This window comes from Amblyraja radiata, chromosome 7 (assembly GCF_010909765.2).
Source record: "Amblyraja radiata isolate CabotCenter1 chromosome 7, sAmbRad1.1.pri, whole genome shotgun sequence".
NCBI lineage: Eukaryota > Metazoa > Chordata > Chondrichthyes > Rajiformes > Rajidae > Amblyraja > Amblyraja radiata.
This window is the reverse complement of record NC_045962.1, coordinates 49,391,236-49,408,391: the sequence shown is the minus strand read 5'-3', so window position 1 is coordinate 49,408,391 and position 17,156 is coordinate 49,391,236. Positions and strand designations below refer to the sequence as shown.

Below are 17,156 nucleotides of genomic sequence, written 5' to 3'. Positions count from 1 at the left end.
AAAAACGTAAGCAGTAGTTTTCAGAACCAAGGATATCCGACCGGTAATGTTAATGTCCGCTGAGCCTCACAGCCGTGTATCCCTGCCTTCTTAAAAGTTGTCTCCACACCTTCTCCCTCCTCTTCCCCCCCCCATCTCTTTTAAAGGACTTACGTGACCCTTCCTGTACACCGTGCTTTCACTGTCTTAATTACAGCGCCAACCTTCCTGTTCATCGCGTTGTGTGTCTGCATCACATTGGCTTTGCACTGTATGAATTTCACTCAGCGCTCCCCCCGCTTGCCCTGTCCCCCGCCTGCATGACAGGCTGGTGAAGGAAGCAAGTTGCCACCAGTCATCTGAATAATGGCCTAAGTGGGACAGCCCCATTAGGGTTCTGAAATAGAACTTAAACTGCTTAACCATACAGTGACACAAACAAAATAATCAAAGCTATACCATAATGTTTGTTTTATAGGCAGATTGTAATTTATGTCAATTAGCCAGAAGATATGGGTTTGTGCAAAAAGAATTAGAAATAAACTAACAATTGGGAAATCAAATAAAGAGCTGTGGTGTTCAGCCATTCTTTATTTTTGTATATATTATGGATACAAAACATGTTTCTGAGATGTTAAAATAAAAATTCTTGCACTGCACACACCAACATTGATCTCTGTTTTGACACAAAATGTTCTAGTAACTCAGCAGACTAGGCAGCATCTCTCAAGAACATGAATAGGTGATGTTTCGGGTCCAGCTCGGTGTCCTTTTGTGTATTAATCAGCATCTGCAGTTGTGTGTCTCTCCGTTTCTTAATTTCTGTTTCCCTGCCGTCAGTCTCTTCATTTGGACAGTAATTTTAACCCAAGGGCTGTGCGAAAGATTCCCATTCAGCAACAGTATATGCAATTAATACTTTTTGACACAAGGTCTGACAAATGCAGCCAACTTGCAAATTATTTCACATTTCCTCTGGCAGAAGTCCTTGTATTTTATAGAACTTCAGATTTCATCTTCTTGTCTTATTCTCCTTTGAAGATGCTCATTGATTGCTGCAAGAGGGTTTGCCTTAAATGCTGGGTTCTCAATGGTAAGTTTGAATTGGGCCACCTCTTCTTCTCTAAAATATAAACCAACATGTGCAGTGTTAGTATAAATACCAAAGGCAAAGTTTATAATAGTCACAAAAATAGTCACTCAATCCAATATCACCACCAACCATAAAGCACACCCTTCCAGAAATTACAACCTGAAGATGCAAAATAGTTGTGCAATTGGTAAAACCATGGATAAATGTATTTGAAGGATGATAAGGAAGCAATTTGTCACCCATATGGCGGAGAGGATGTGAAACCTGCTGTCTGAAAGTGAGAGAAAGGCTATAGTCCAGATGGTTTTTGGCTGTGCTATGGCCTGAAGGACTTTTGATCAGGAGCGTGAGGGTGGGATTAGGTTATCTATCTCTTTTTACTCACAGACGTTCTAGCATCATGAATGCTCAATGCTTCTCTGATCAAGATGACCACCTCTGCAAAGTTCCACTTCTGATAGTCTGGCATCCTCAGTTTAGAATGGATGTATCATCAGATGGTAGTCAAATACACTTTAGACAAAAATGTTTAAGATTTTGAGCTCTCCATGTACAAAACTCCTGTCTAAATATCTCACTAGCCCAATACTGTAAATTTGTATAGCCCCTGTACATTAGTGAATGAAATAATAATTATTACTCATCAGCTACTTCCACTGAATTCTCATCAGCTACTTCCACTGAACTATCAGCAGCAGGAAAATACCATGAACTCATTGTTCAGTGAACAATCCCCATAACACATGTAACCAGTACAGTCAGTACAGACTGTATGGTCAACATACTAGCGTAAGATTAGCGCACCAAACCTCTTTACTCAGACCCACAGAGCCATTGCTGGCACTTTTCGGAACATTACTAAATGAGATTGATTAAGTTAGAGATCATAGATAAATCTAAAAATTACGCCCTGGAGAAAGTTCTTAAAGTTGTTGGGTGGTATAGGTTGTATCAAAAAATGGTTTTACAGTAGACAGCTCATGGTCATCATAAATGCAAATTAGCAGCTCAGCTACAGTGAAAATGATGGAACAGTTCTGAATACAATTGTTTTGTTTTGAATACAATTAAATCTTGGAGGGCATGAAAGCTAGGGAGAATGAAAATAGTCAATGCAATTATAATGGTTGGAAAATATCTTATGAGGGCATACAAAAGACAATGTCTCTTTGCTGACAACAATCCAAGTATTTCTTACCCGTCAGGTAAAAAGGATGATTTGTTATTTGATCCAGCAATCTAGAATGAACCAGGCAAGTCATGTGACGGTTCAGCTCGGTAATAGTGACCATAATTAAATGCTTGGTAAAATAATAGAGAAAGGTATAAGTATTTTGAGCAGAGGAATGAATTTGAAGAGATAAAAGGGGAACCATTATTGCCAATCAGCAGTGAATAAAACAAGAAAAGCATTTGAAGCGTTCTTCAGCAGAGGGCAGGAAAATAAATTCTGCTGAAAGGAAATAACAAACTAAACACGTAAAATTCCATTGATAAATAAGGATACGAGGGTAGGAAGGAACATACACCAAATAGATAGATGATACAGGATTGCATTACATGGGGGAATATCTATATAACTAAAAGTCTCATATTGACCACTTCCTGTCTGCGCTGTATATTGATTTTAGAAAAAACGCTACCATATATCGCTATGATTTTTGGCCATCTTACTCATAGTCCTCCCCCGCTGAGGCAGCCCCGAGGATTTTACTTATTGATGAAAAATAAAAAAAGTTTTTTATGTTTAAAAGTTATGAATGTTTAAAAAATCTTGAGATCAGCTGATTGGTCCTCCCGCCTGTCAATCACCATGATGAAGGTAACGCCCCTTCCGGGGGCCCAGGAGTATAAAGCCCAAATTGTTTGAATTTGGTGGCCTGCACTCTGCTTGAAATGGTATGAAATTGCATTTGAATTTGGTGGCCTGCACTCTGCTTGCAATGGTATGAAATGGCATTTGAATTTGGTGGGCTGCACTCTGCTTGAAATTGTATGAAATGGCTTTGGATTTGGTGGCCTGCACTCTGCTTGAAATGGTATGAAATTGAATTTGGTGGCCTACACTCTGCTTGAAATGGAATTTCAAGGAATAGCCATAAGTGAACTTCCAGCCCACCAGCCGTGAGTCAATCAACTGCCAGCCCACCAGCCGTGAGTCAACTGCCAGCCCAACAGTTGTGAGTCAGTCAACTGCCAGCCCACCAGCCGTGAGTTAACTGCCAGCCCACCAGCCCTGAGTGACTGAACTGCCAGCCCACCAGCTCTGAGTGAGTGAGCTGCCAGCCCACCAGCTCCGAGTGACTGAGCTGCCAGCCTACCAGGCCTGAGTGACTGAGCTGCCAGTCTACCAGGCCTGACTGAGCTGCCAGCCCAATAATCCATTCAGCCCAAAATGTCCATACTAGCCCTCTGGAAACCAGTCCCTTTTGCCCACAACACCCATACTAGCGCTCCAGAAAGCCCCCACCCCCACACTGGCCACCAATATTGGAATTGGTGGTGAGGTAGAATATTTTGTTGGGGGACCAGCCCTCCGGTGTGAACATGGGACCCAACGGGTCCCACTTAGTCTAGTAAGGGATTAAAAAAAAGTGAAAAACATAATTAGAAAGTTAAATCATAAATTGCTACCATAATTACTATATTAAAAAAGAGATAGAAAGTGACCTGTGAATGAAATACTATTCCAATTCAACATCAATGGTAGGAAAAATAATAAAGCAAAAATAGGGGAACCTCTGGAGACAGAGTATAATCATGAACAGACGACGTGAAGTTAAAAAAAAAGGAAAATCTTGTTTTTTCAACTTTACTTAATGCTTGGAAGAGATAAGAGATAAACGAGCAGACAATTGAAATTGAAATGTAGTTGATACAAGTTATTTACATTTTCAAAACGCCTTTGAAAGGTATCCAATAACCAGCCAATGAATGTCAAAGAGGATGCAAAGCCAGCAATCACGTACAAATGGATTACTGTGTTCATGATACAAAGCATAGAGGACGAAAATGGGTAGTGCTCCAACACAGGTAATTACTGGAACCATTGGTGTTCACAATTTACATTAATAATTGAGACTCCAGATTCAGAAATACAATTTTTAAATTTACAGATTATAACAAACTGGTGATAGCGTGGGTGGAGTGATCAATATTGAGCAGGACAGCAGTAAATTAAAGAGAACATCAATAAACTTCCAAAATGGGCAAATAGCTGAAAAAGGAAGTTCAGTCCAGATAAATGTGAGGCAGTACATTTGGAAGCTGCAAGTTCAGATGGAATAAAGAATAACGGTTCTTGGAGAACAAATACATCAAATACACAAAGTTGTGCTACAAGCAAGGCCATAAATAAATTTGTTTTTTCTAGGTGCAAAACTTGTAAAACTTGGTTAGACCCCAATTACAGTACCGCATGCACTTTTGTTCATACAAGAGATATGACACTGGGCAAGGTCATGCCACTTCCCCTCTTATGATACTGATGAGATATAAATATTTTACATGTCCCATTCAATTAAAATCTATTCAAAAGCATAAATCAAAATTTTTTAATGCAAAGTATAATGTTACTAATTACAATCAAACATGCGATTCACTTCATAAATTATCCAGAGATTCAAACTTGGCTGTTGTTCTCAGCAGCAAGTACAATTTACGGAGAGAATCAAGAGCAATACAACCTTCAAGTATTTCGCAGTGACAATATAGCTTACTTTTCTGATAAAAAGAGGGAAACAAAATAAATTTAAAAATTAACAATAAAATATCTGTCTAGTTGCTTACACATCATATTTGGAAAGCGGAAGATAAATAAAGCAATTTTCAATTTATGAGATTAATTTTGGCTATAAATCTGTCTATTCAATTATAATTCAATATTCAATGTAATAATGATATTGGGAAAACTAATTTTGTTTTGGTTTGGTAAAAAGATCAATACATGAACAGAGATGATTCAAAGGCCATGCTTTTTTTCTGTCTTTCTTTTGCTCATGTTCTGGAGCCATTTAAATGCAGCTCAGAAGCGTGGAGATTATCAAAATGGTGCTGGGTATCTGTGCCCATGCTGAAACAACCTCCACTTTACATTCAGTTACGCCAAAGCTCTAGGAGCCAGGTTCCCACTGGAAGACTGGTCTGGGAGCCGTGCTTAAAAGAACAGGGGACAGTGAGCATGGTTGGACAATTATATTATTGTACTTGGATGACCTTGTTAACGTCAATTTTCATTTTCACTGAGTGATTGCCCTCATAGTTATTGCCTTAACTGAGTTTGGAAGTGTTTTATAAATGCAATTATTTTTTCCTTCAAAAATCAACATCCAGATTCACAAATATTTCACTTACAAGAATGAATATTTTCTCTAATTCTGAGGAGTCAACTGAAACCTTGTTGAAGTAATGCTCAAACCTAATCAGTTTTTCGAAGTCAGAGAACAAGGGTCTTACATGAATTTCCGTTTTTGAGCTTGCTTCATCCTACTGTACTGTATCCTTTCTGGTTTCTTCTTTGCATGGCTGCAACACAAAAATAATGTTGAACATTTTATGCATCTCATAGTTTAGTTAAAACTGCACATACAAACATACACATTGGGAGCAGGAGTAGGCCACTCAGCCCTTCAAGTATACTTGGCCATTTAATAAATCACGTGCGTCAATTGTAACATCAGCTCTGCGTTTCTGCTTCCTCGAGTAACTTTTCATCCTCGTGGTTTTCAAGAATATTTCTACATTTGCCTTAAAAACATTAAATTTCTGCTTCCGTTAGCCTTGAGGAAAGCAAATTTCAAACTCAATCCTCAGAGTGTAAATTTGAAGTAATCTCTGCCTCAAATGAATGATCCCTTATGTTCAAACAAGGACACCAAGTTGTAGACTCCTGCTCAAGAAGAACCATTCTCTTCACACCCACCTTGTCAAGATTCGTTAAGGTCTTGCAAGTTTCTATCAAGTCCCACCTTACTCTTCCAAACTGCAGCATTTGTAATTCTAACCTGTTCATCCTATCCTCCCAAGACAACTTTCTCTTTCCAGTTATTGGGCTAGTAGAAAGTCTATGAACCTCCAACAATGTAGACATCCAATGCAGGAGGATGAGGGATGATCTTATAGGTGTATAAAATGATTAGAGGAATAGATAGGGTAAATGCAGTCTTTTACCCAGAGTGCAGGAATCAAGAAAAATAGTACATAGGTTTAAGGTGAGTGATGGGGGAGAGATTTAGTAGGAGCCTGATTTTCCTTTCATACAAAAAGAGTGGTGAGTATATAGAGCAAACTTCCAGAGGAGGTAGTTGACACAGGTAGCATCACAATGATGAAAAGACACTTGGACAGGTACATGGATAGGATAGGTTTAGGATACCGGTCAGACAGGTGGGACTAATGCAGTTGGGGATAGACACAAAATGTGGGAATAACTCCGCAGGACAGGCAGCATCTCTGGATAGAAGGAATGGGTGACGTTTCGGGTTGAGATCCTTCTTCAGACCTTTTTTCGTGTTGGTCGGCTCAGGCAAGTTGGGCCAAAAGGAATGTTTCCATGCTGCGTGTCTCTATATGACCGACATCAATGAAGTGTCGGCACACAGTGCTTGAGCTTTTTGAGACTCGTGCTGCCTCCAAATCTTTCTTCAAAGCATCGCTTGTCTTTCATGGATCCTTCTTAACGTTCCAAGAATTCATTTTGGTTCCCGTCAGATACTACCACTCACTTGTACAAGACCAATTTACATTGGTTAATTAATCTACTAACTTGCACATGAAGAAAGGTGCAGGAAGGAACGGCAGATGCTGCTTTAAACCAAAGATAGACACAAAAAACTGGTGTAATTCAGCGGGTCAGACAGCATCTCTGGAGAAAAGGAATAGGAATAGGAACATGAAGGAAACCAGAGCATCTGGTGGAAATCCATGCAGTCACAAGGAGAATATATGACAACATGTGAGCTCCATAAGACACAGAAATGAAAGAAAAGATCAAAACTGCGTGGCTGAAGATGTAACCTATCCAGCTGTGAAGGCTCACAACTATGGCCTTACTAAAAAGGCCTGGTTCTGCTTCTATTTCTTTTCTTGTTATGATACAAATTTGATGATTGGAGTTTTAAAATGTGACATGATGGACATGGAGTCCGTATTTTCTTTAAAAAAACTAATTTCAGCATTAAACAGTAAAAACTCAGAACCGTTCACCACAAAATGCCTTTTTGTCAAATTTGCCTGCACCTTTTCAAAAAGCTATTCAATTAGTTCACTTTCCTAACCTTTCTTCATAGCATTATAGATTCTTCAAGTAATCTCAAATAAGCTTTCACCACCCTTTTAGACAGCGCATTCTGGATCATAACTATTTTTGTTAATAATATTCTTCTCATACCGATCAGGTTCTTTTGCCAATTATTGAAAAAATTGTATTGTTATCTAATAATATAGATAGCGAAGCTTGCACCCAGCAAGCCTCTGTTCTTCAGCTCTTTTTCCACCACCCCTTTTGTTTCGTCAGTTTTGTTTGTCTCTATCCTTCCAGGTGGAATGAATCAGGACATAGTGAATTTTTACCTCATCACTGACCCAGCTGAATGCTTACCCACCTTTCATTTGTTACGTAACAATGGATACTTTGAGACCCTATTTGGATGCATGATGGAAAATGTACATCTCGCCAATTTCACAACTGTACATTAAAAACTGATCAAGTTTTAATGCAGACAGATGATACCTATCTCCACATCTTTTGCTGCTCGAGTGCAGTTTGGCCAGGTCATTGGAACATACTAAATAACGAGACATCAAGAAATAGTTTTTTCTCATGATCAAACACTAATTTAGAAAGATATTGCTAATTCTTCCTTCAAACTTCTCTCTTCTTAAGAGTATCAACATCAATTTCATCAATGTCAGTAATGGGCCAATGACACTTTGAAAGCATTAGTTATGATCCACTGATTAAATAGTACAACAAGGTACTTCAGAGCATATAAAATCAGTACTTCAGAGCATATAAATTAGAGTTACACTTGTTCACATCAAGTGTACTTATTTTGAGTTAGAAGTAGTCAATCAGTTAAACTTTGCCAGTACTGCTGGAGTTTAACTTTACACTTGTTATATTCCGAACGGCAGAATGAATAACAACTTACACGCAGGCTGCCTGGATCACAAGAGAGATTTATTACTCAACATTCCCAACTTATATACAACACCAACTCATTGGCATATACATGAATATGCATGATTACATTACACTGCTCTCCTTTTTTTTTAAAGTATTAAATCTAAGTACACAGTTACAATTTTCTTGTTGTGATACTTGATTTAAACCAGTGTTCATTAAATCTTAAATGATAACACAATATATTTATTTTACATATTTACACATTTTCATTCTACCTAGACAGTGAGTTATTTAACTTAAAAACCTAATCTGACTACCGGGTTACGGATCCTGCCTGATCGTCTAACAGTAACAGGTGTAACAGGTTTAAGTGTTGGCTCAACTGTAGGCTTGTTTGGTTCTGTTTTAGTACTCTGACTTTGACCAGAGGAATCTGTTTCTTTTTCTGTACTGACTGAACTTTGTGTTTCAATCACAGTTGGCTCTTCCAACTCACTTTCAGATAAAGATTCAGGGATTAGGACTTCATGCTCAGTTTTTGGTTCATCTTTGGCTGGAATCATTTGATCAACATGAACACTTTTGATCCTATCTCCATCTTCAACTAAGTATCTTTTGGTTCCACACACTTCCACTATTTTCTCAACATCCCATTTGTCTCGACTGGACTTGTTGGGAGGACTGAGAACATGAACATGCTCATCTGGCTTGAAGTACCTCTCCTTTTTGTCGGAGTCAAAATGGCGTTTCTGACTTAATTGTTTTTGTTCAACTCTCAAAGCCAAATTGGGTTGAACTAGACTTAAGCGTATTCTTAGCCTTCTCTTCATCAACAGTTCTGCAGGGGAGTAACCTGTTGTTGTGTGTGGTGTGGTTCTGTACTTCAGCAAGAAACTAGCCAAACGATGTTTCATGCTGAGCTTTGAACTACCCTGCAAAACCTGTTTCTTGAGAGCGTCTTTGACAACTCTAACAGGCCTTTCCGCCGCCCCGTTAGAGGCTGGATGGTATGGGGCAACAAGTGTGTGTTTAACACCATTCCGCTGCATGAACTCTTTGAACTGTTCTGAACGAAACTGAGGCCCGTTATCAGAAACAAGTTCTTCCGGTAAACCATGGCATGCAAAAATTGATCTCAACTCATCTATGGTACGCTCATTAGTAGTGCTTGACCCCATATGTATAACCTCAATCCATTGAGAATGACTATCTACCAGCACCAGAAAGTGATCATTACCCTTTTCGCAAAAATCTACATGAACTCTCTGAAACGGCCTACTTGGCCATGACCAGGGTTGCAGTGGTGTTTTTGGTGGTTTACTCTGGCAATTTTGGCAGACGCTACATTTGCTCACCAGTGACTCGATGTCACTGTCAATACCAGGCCAATACACAAAACTTCTGGCAATTGACTTCATGCTTACTATGCCAGGATGTTCGGCATGAAGTTCGTTCATAATTTTGTTTCTCAAAGACTCTGGTACAAAGATCTGTAACCCCACTTAATGCATCCCTGCTCACATGATAATTCATGGCGTCGATTATGGAAAGGCTTCAGCTCTGAGTTTAGAACTGAGTTCAATCCACTATCGATTTCAGTCCATCCGTTCAATGTCTGTTCATAAACCCACTTCAGCACATTGTCTTTCTTTGTTTCTGCTGCAATTTCTGTTGCAGTCACTGGAAAGTCTTCATCTACAACTTGCAGTGTGTAGATTGAGTTCTCACTTCCCATGTCAGAGTTCTCATGGGGCAACCGGGACAACGCATCTGCAACTGCGTTGCACTTGGAGCTTCTGTACTCTACCTTGTAGTCATACTGGGACAGCAAAATTGCCCAGCGCTGCATCCTTGATGAAGGTATAGATGACTTGGGACCAAGTATCACTAATAGTGGCTTGTGATCAGTCACTAGGGTGAATGGTCTGCCGAGAAGAAACTGATGGAATTTCTTGATTCCGAGCACGATGCTGAGTGCTTCCTTTTCTATCTGCGCATAGTTGCGTTCACTCGATGACAGGGTGCGGGATGCAAAAGCAATAGGCTTTTCCTGTCCGTCATTCATTACGTGGGAGATTACTGCACCTACACCATAACGAAGCATCACAAGCAAGTTTCATCTCGCGTGTCGTATCATAGTGAACAAGAAGTTTGTCACTTGTCAAGTTTTCCTTGCAAATGTCAAATGCACGTTGCTGTTCCTTTCCCCACGTCCATTTCACATCTTTTTGTAGCAGATGATGAAGTGGCTTTAGCACGGTTGCTAAATCTGGAAGGAATCGTGCATAGAACTGGAATGATCGTAGCTCTGACACATTGTTGGGTTTTGCAGCATTCACTATTGCTTCAACTTTCGCCTTCACAGGGCGAAGTCCGTTGGCGTCTACTTTGAGTCCAAGGTAGACCACCTCTGACTGTGCAAATGCACATTTACTTTGACGCAGTTTGACATTGTGGCAGTTCAATTGTGTGAGAACTTGCTCGAGGATTTCCAGATGCTCTACCATGCCTTCTGTGAATATCAGTAGGTCATCCTGGTTGCACATACAGTGCCGAATGCCTTGTAATATTTGGTCCATGACTGGCTGGAAAATTTTCAGGGAGGATTTCACACCACAGGGCAGGTTTGTATATGAATACAAGCCCTTATGTGTGTTGATAGTCAAGTACTGCTGACTTTCCTTATTGACATCGAGCTGGGCATAAGCATGAGACAAATCCAGTTTAGTGAAGACTCTTGCTCCGCTAAGTTCTGCGTACAGATCTTGCGAGGTTGGTAACGGATATTGTTCGTCATCAACAGCTTGGTTGATTGTGACTTTGTAATCACCACATAGTCGAACAGTTTTGTCGGCCTTGGGTACGGCCACAATTGGCGTTGCCCAATTACTCTGGTCTGTCTTCACAAGTACTCCATTCCGTTCTAATCTGTCGAGTTCTACCTCCACTTGTTGCTTTAGTGCATATGGTACAGGTCTTGGTCGAAAATACACAGGTTTCACATCTTGCTTAAGTTGAATGTGTGCAGAGTATCCTGTTATTCTCGTGTAACTGTCAGCAAATTTGCTTGCATTTTTCAAGACGTGATTTGGACAAATTGACGCTGAAAATGTTCTTCCAGTCTAATTCTATTCTACTCAGCCAATCCTTTCCAAGGAGGGTTGGTTTATTTCTGTAGCTGGCTACTATGATGGGCAGTGTTACTGACTGAACATTATGCTGAACTTTACAGTTCATTTGTCCACAAGTCTCCAAATAGTCGCCCGAGTAGTTTCTCAGCTTGACCTTACTCTCAAACAATGGTACATGTGGGAACTTTGTTTCGTACAGGTCTTTGCTCATGACCGAACAATCTGCTGCCGTGTCAATACACATATCGATTAACTGCTCATTAATCAATAGTTTAGTTTGAAAGTCCTTGCCTTGGCTGGTTGTAGGCTTATCGATGTTGGTTGCATAAATGGTGTACAACCCAAGTTCATTTACATCTGGGTTCACCTCCAAGTTGTGAACTCCTCTCTTGTTGCCTGATTCCCGCAGATTGTTGGTTTCCTGTTATAAGCTTGGCCCGACATGCTGAGGCGATATGGCAGTTATAGCACTTGGCCATTTTGAACTGACAAAATTCGGATGAGTGATTACCGTTGCAACGATAACAACTGGCTGAACTTGGCTCCCCGCCATACTTCGGTTTTGGTTTAGCGCCTCTTGGTTTGGCCATAGGCACTGCCTTGTGACTGTAAATGGCCACTGCATTTCGTGGTGGACGAAACTCGCGAGCATTCTTTGATGCCATCTCCATTGTAGTAGCAATCTTGCATGCTTTCTCGAATGTGAGATCTGGAGTGTTCATCAGTTTGGACTGAATTCGTTCATCCACTAGACCACAAACAAATCTGTCGCGTAGTGCTCGTCCAAGAAAGGTTCCAAAGTTACAGTGTAAACTTAAGTTTTTCAAGGCACCAATGTACTCATTGATTGTCTCATTCTGCTTCTGGTTTCTAGTGCCAGATTTATAGCTTTCTGCAATTCCCAGAGGCTTTGGGTTGAAGTGCTCCTCCAACTTCTTTATAATGTCATTGAATGGCATGTCTTTTGCCTTTAAGGGTGCAAGGAGATTCACGAGTGTGCCGTACACTTCAGGGCCGATTTCCGTGAGCAGAATCGCTTTCATGCATTCGCAAACGGCCTTATTTGTTTCAGCCACTATCTCTCCTTCACCACTAATCTCCAATATATTGTTTGCCTTGAAAAACATGTTTGCTCTCTCCATATAGGAGCTGAACAGCTCTCTACTCTTGTCAAAAGTGCCATGATTTCCAATGTAGCCCATGGACGCTGCCATCGTGTTCTCTTTTAAAAAAAATAAAAGGTACGTTCAAAAACCCCGAATTCCTGTCTGTTCAGGTGTAACAATTCACCTAAAACTTAGCTGTACAAAGACTATTCAGCTTGAGGAATTCGACAAAAAAACTCAGTCTAAAATGTTATACAATCGCAAGGGTGACATCTTGCCATGTAGACACAACATAGAGATAGCCTGACAAACTCTCGCCGATTTATCCAGCTGCTGTTTTAAACTACCGTCCCCTGCATAGAAGGATCTGCAGGCCTCTCATGTCCAGCTCGCAAACAACTGCGACACAACTCCATATTTACTGTTTAAAATGTTAAATACTGCGTGTTGCAAAACAGTCCTGCACTGTATTTAAAGGATGAGTTCACAAACTCTATCCCATCCTCGTCGCCAATTTTGTTATATTCCGGACGGCAGAATGAATAACAACTTACACGCAAGCTGCCTGGATCAGAAGAGAGATTTATTACCCAACATTCCCTACTTATATACAACACCAACTCATTAGCATATACATGAATATCAGATTCAGATTCAACTTTAATTGTCATTGTCAGTGCACAGTACAGAGACAACGAAATGCAGTTAGCATCTCCCTGGAAGAGCGACATAGAATATGATTTCAATAAATAAATCTATTTACATGCATACAGTCATAGTGTTTTTCCTGTGGGAGGAGTGTCGGGGGGGAGGGTGATTGGCAGTCACCGAGGTACAGTGTTGAGTAGTGTGACAGCCGCAGGGAAGAAGCTGTTCCTGGACCTGCTGGTCCAGCAACGGAGAGACCTGTAGCACCTTCCGGATGGTAGGAGGGTAAACAGTCCATGGTTGGGGTGAGAGCAGTCCTTGGCGATGCTGAGCGCCCTTCGCAGACAACGCTTGCTTTGGACAGACTCAATGGAGGGGAGCGAGGAATCGGTGATGCGTTGGGCAATTCTCACCACCCTCTGCATTGCTTTCCGGTCGGAGACAGAGCAGTTGCCATACCATACTGTGATACAGTTGGTAAGGATGCTCTCGATGGTGCAGCGGTAGAAGTTCACCAGAATCTGGGGAGACAGATGGACCTTCTTCAGTCTCCTCAGGAAGAAGAGACGCTGGTGGGCCTTCTTGACCAGAGTTGAGGTATTGTGGGTCCAAGAGAGGTCATCGGAGATGTTGACCCCCAGGAACCTGAAGCTGGAAACATGTTCCACCTCCGTCCCGTTAATGTGGATGGGGGTGTGCGTGCCGTCCCTAGACTTCCTGAAGTCTACAATGAGCTCCTTGGTCTTCTTGGAGTTAAGGTCCAGGTTGTTGTCAGCGCACCATGCTGCTAGGCGCTGGACCTCCTCCCTATAGGCCGACTCATCGTTGTTGCTGATGAGGCCAATCACCGTTGTATCATCTGCATACTTGATGATGGTGTTAGTACCATGTACAGGTGTGCAGTCGTAGGTGAAGAGGGAGTAGAGGAGGGGGCTCAGCACACAGCCCTGTGGAACGCCGGTGTTCAGGGTGAGGGTTGAAGAGGTGTGCTTGTCTAACCTAACAGACTGGGGTCTGTTGGTTAGAAAGTCCAGTATCCAGTTATAGAGGGAGAAGTCGATGCCCAGGTCACCGAGTTTGGTGATCAGTTTAGAGGGTATAATGGTGTTGAATGCTGAGCTGTAATCGATGAACAGCATTCTTACGTGTCTCTGTTGTCGAGGTGGGAGAGGGCGGAGTGAAATGCCGTTGTTATGGCATCCTCTGTACTCCTGTTCTTGCGGTAGGCAAACTGATAGGGATCCAATGTGGGGGGTAGGCAGCCTTTGAGGTGTGCATGAATACATTACAACACTATTAACACCTCTTAAATAAACTCTTACCCTATTAAATCCAAATCTAATGTTTACAATCCTGCCATGAGTTTACTATTCCTGGAAACCTTTCAAAGAGTACCAGCAACATTATGGGGCTCATGTTGTCGACCTCCCCGTGGTGAGCCCTGTCAACTGACCTCAGTCAGGCGATCGACAACAGAGACAGCAGCAGCGCCGCAGCTTGGCGCCAATCCAGAGCATGCGCCCTTTTTTAGGGAAGGCACCAATGGATGTCGAACCGAATGGCATCACCCTGCTGCCTCAAACGCATGAAGAGAAGCAACATTACAAACACCCAGCAGTCAGACAGCCCATACAATGCCTTCAAAAATTTCTAACGAATGAGGAGATACAAGTCGGTACAAATCCTGAAGTAACTCAGCAGGTCAGGCAGCATCACTGAAGAACATGGATAGGTGACTTTTGGGTCAAAACCCTTCTTCAGACTGAATGTAGGAAGTAGAAGAAAGCTGGAAAGGGGGAGAGGCAGGAAGGGGGGGGGGGGGGGGGGGGAGAAGGTTAATAGGAGATGGCTGGAACAAAGGCCAGAGATAAGAAAGGAAGGGAGATGTGGGAAGTTTTACGAATTGTGGATTTGGCAATGGAGGAGGCCCAGGCCAGAAAGGTCAGTGTGGGAATTGGAAGGGAAGTTGAAATGATTAGCAACCATTTGAACTCCATTTGTCCAGTCGGCCTCGGCAGACCGAATGCAAGTGTTCAGCGAAACGGACACCGAATGTGTGTTTGAGCTTGCCGATATACAGGAGGCCCTATCAGGAACACCAGATGCAGTAAATGGAGACAAGGGACTAGGTATAGGAATAAGTGTTACATCTCCTGCGGTTGCATATCGGAAATTGGAGAATTCAATGTTTATGCCGCTAGGGTGCAGACTGCCCAAGTGGAATATGAGGTGCTGCCCCTCCAATTTCCGGTGGTGCTCACTCTGGCCATGGAGGAGGCCCAGGACAGAGAGGTCGGATTCGGAATGGGAGGGGGAGTTGAAGTGCTGAGCCACAGGGAAGTCAGGTTGGTTAAGGCGGACCGAGAGGAGGTGTTCAGCGAAACGACGCCAAGCCTACGCTTGGTCTCACTGATGTAGATCAGCTGACATCTAGAGCAGCGGATGCAATAGATGAGGTTGGAGGAGATGCAGGTGAACCTCTGTCGCACCTGGGACGACTGATTGGGTCCTTGAATGGAGTCGAGGGGGGAGGTAAAGCGACAAGTGTAGCATCTTTTGCGGTTGCAAGGGAAAGTGCCCGGGGAGGGGGTGGTGCGGGAGGGAAGGGAAGAATTGACAAGGGAGTTACAGAGGGAGCGGTCTTTGCGGAAAGTAGACAGGGGGAGAGATGGGAAGATGTGGTGAGTGGTGGGGTCACGTTAGAGGTGGGATAAATGATGGAGGATTATTTGTTGTATGTGACGGCTAGTGGGGTGAAAGGTGAGGACTATGTGCGTCTGCCCTTGTTACGAGTGGGGGGTATGGGGAGAGAGCGCAGTGTTACGGAGAATGGAAGAGACCCTGGTGCGAGCCTCATCTATAGTAGGGGAGGGGAACCCCCGTTCCCTAAATAATTAGGACATTTCCGATGTCCTGGTGTGGAACACCTCATCCTGGGAGCAGACGGAGGAATTGGGAGTAGGGGATGGAGTCCTTACAGGAAGCAGGGTGGGAAGAAGAGTAGTCTAGATAGCCATGGGAGTCAGTGGGTTGATAGTGGATGTTGGTCAGAAGTCTATCACCTGCGATGGAGATTGTGAGGTCAAGAAATGGTAGGGAAGTGTCGGAAATGGTTCAGGTGTATTTGAGTGCCGGATGGAAGTTAGTGGTGAAGCGGATGAAGTCAGTCAGTTGTGTGTGGGTGCAGGAGATAGCACCAAAGCAATCGTCGATGTAAATGGAAAGTCTCATCTTGGGAACAGATCCAGCAGAGACAGAGGAATTGAGAGTTGGGAATAGCGTCTTTGCAAGAGGCAGGGTGGAAGTGTAGTCCAGATAACTGTGGGAATCAGGTGGTTTATAATAGACATCCATCTCCTGTGATGAAGACAGAGAGATCAAGAAAGGGGATTAAGGTATCGGAAATGAGGAAATACAAAGGTTTCAAATCTGAAACTGAATAGAAACTGCTCTGGAACCTACAAGAATCTACTCCCTAATTCTATTTCACGAACATGCAATCAGGTGATCAATCTCGTTGTACTTATTGGAACTCACTGGCTGCATGCTCATGAAATGGTGCCAATTGAACCTGATATAAATTGAGAGATCCTTCTGAAAGATAGATTCAATTTTATTTAAATACTACTACAATCCTAAACTTGCCTATTGAGAAATATATCTGCATATTGAATTTCACTTAGTCTTGAACTACTTTGGCCATTTTCTTGCTATAAAAAGTCACAACCACATTGATTATTTTACAGAACTTTGGGGACAGGGAAATGGAAGTCCGTTGCATTTTCCAGCTTATTGTCTACTTTCGAGCCTTTGAATGGGTCTGTGACAGGGAAGTAGATGAGAACAAAAGATGAGGAGCATGTGGTAACAGATTAAAGATTAATTCAAAATTGAACACACAGTAAAAAAATCTGTGATCTCAAAACAAAAATTTGGGTCTCCCACTATTCAGCCATCACTTAATAATATCCGATAAAATTTCCGCTAATGTTAATTTTTTGTTGTTGTAAGGTACAAGCAATTTCCATGTGATTTCCTTGTTAATTATTTCTCATGACAGGGAAGGCTGCTAA

General features: G+C 42.1%; 1 protein-coding gene across 1 annotated transcript in view; it reads right to left on the bottom strand.

Moving 5' to 3' along the window:
- Positions 1 to 529: 529 nt before the first annotated feature.
- The window catches only part of fam207a (family with sequence similarity 207 member A), a 108,488-nt gene continuing 91,861 nt past the window's right edge, over positions 530 to 17,156 (bottom strand). Inside the window, exons 5-6 of the mRNA XM_033024435.1 lie at positions 5,528 to 5,596; positions 530 to 1,102 (exon numbers count right to left, since the gene is read on the bottom strand). Of these exons, the coding sequence (XP_032880326.1) occupies positions 985 to 1,102; positions 5,528 to 5,596 (187 nt within the window). The 3' untranslated portion in view covers positions 530 to 984. The remainder of the gene's footprint in view (positions 1,103 to 5,527; positions 5,597 to 17,156) is intronic.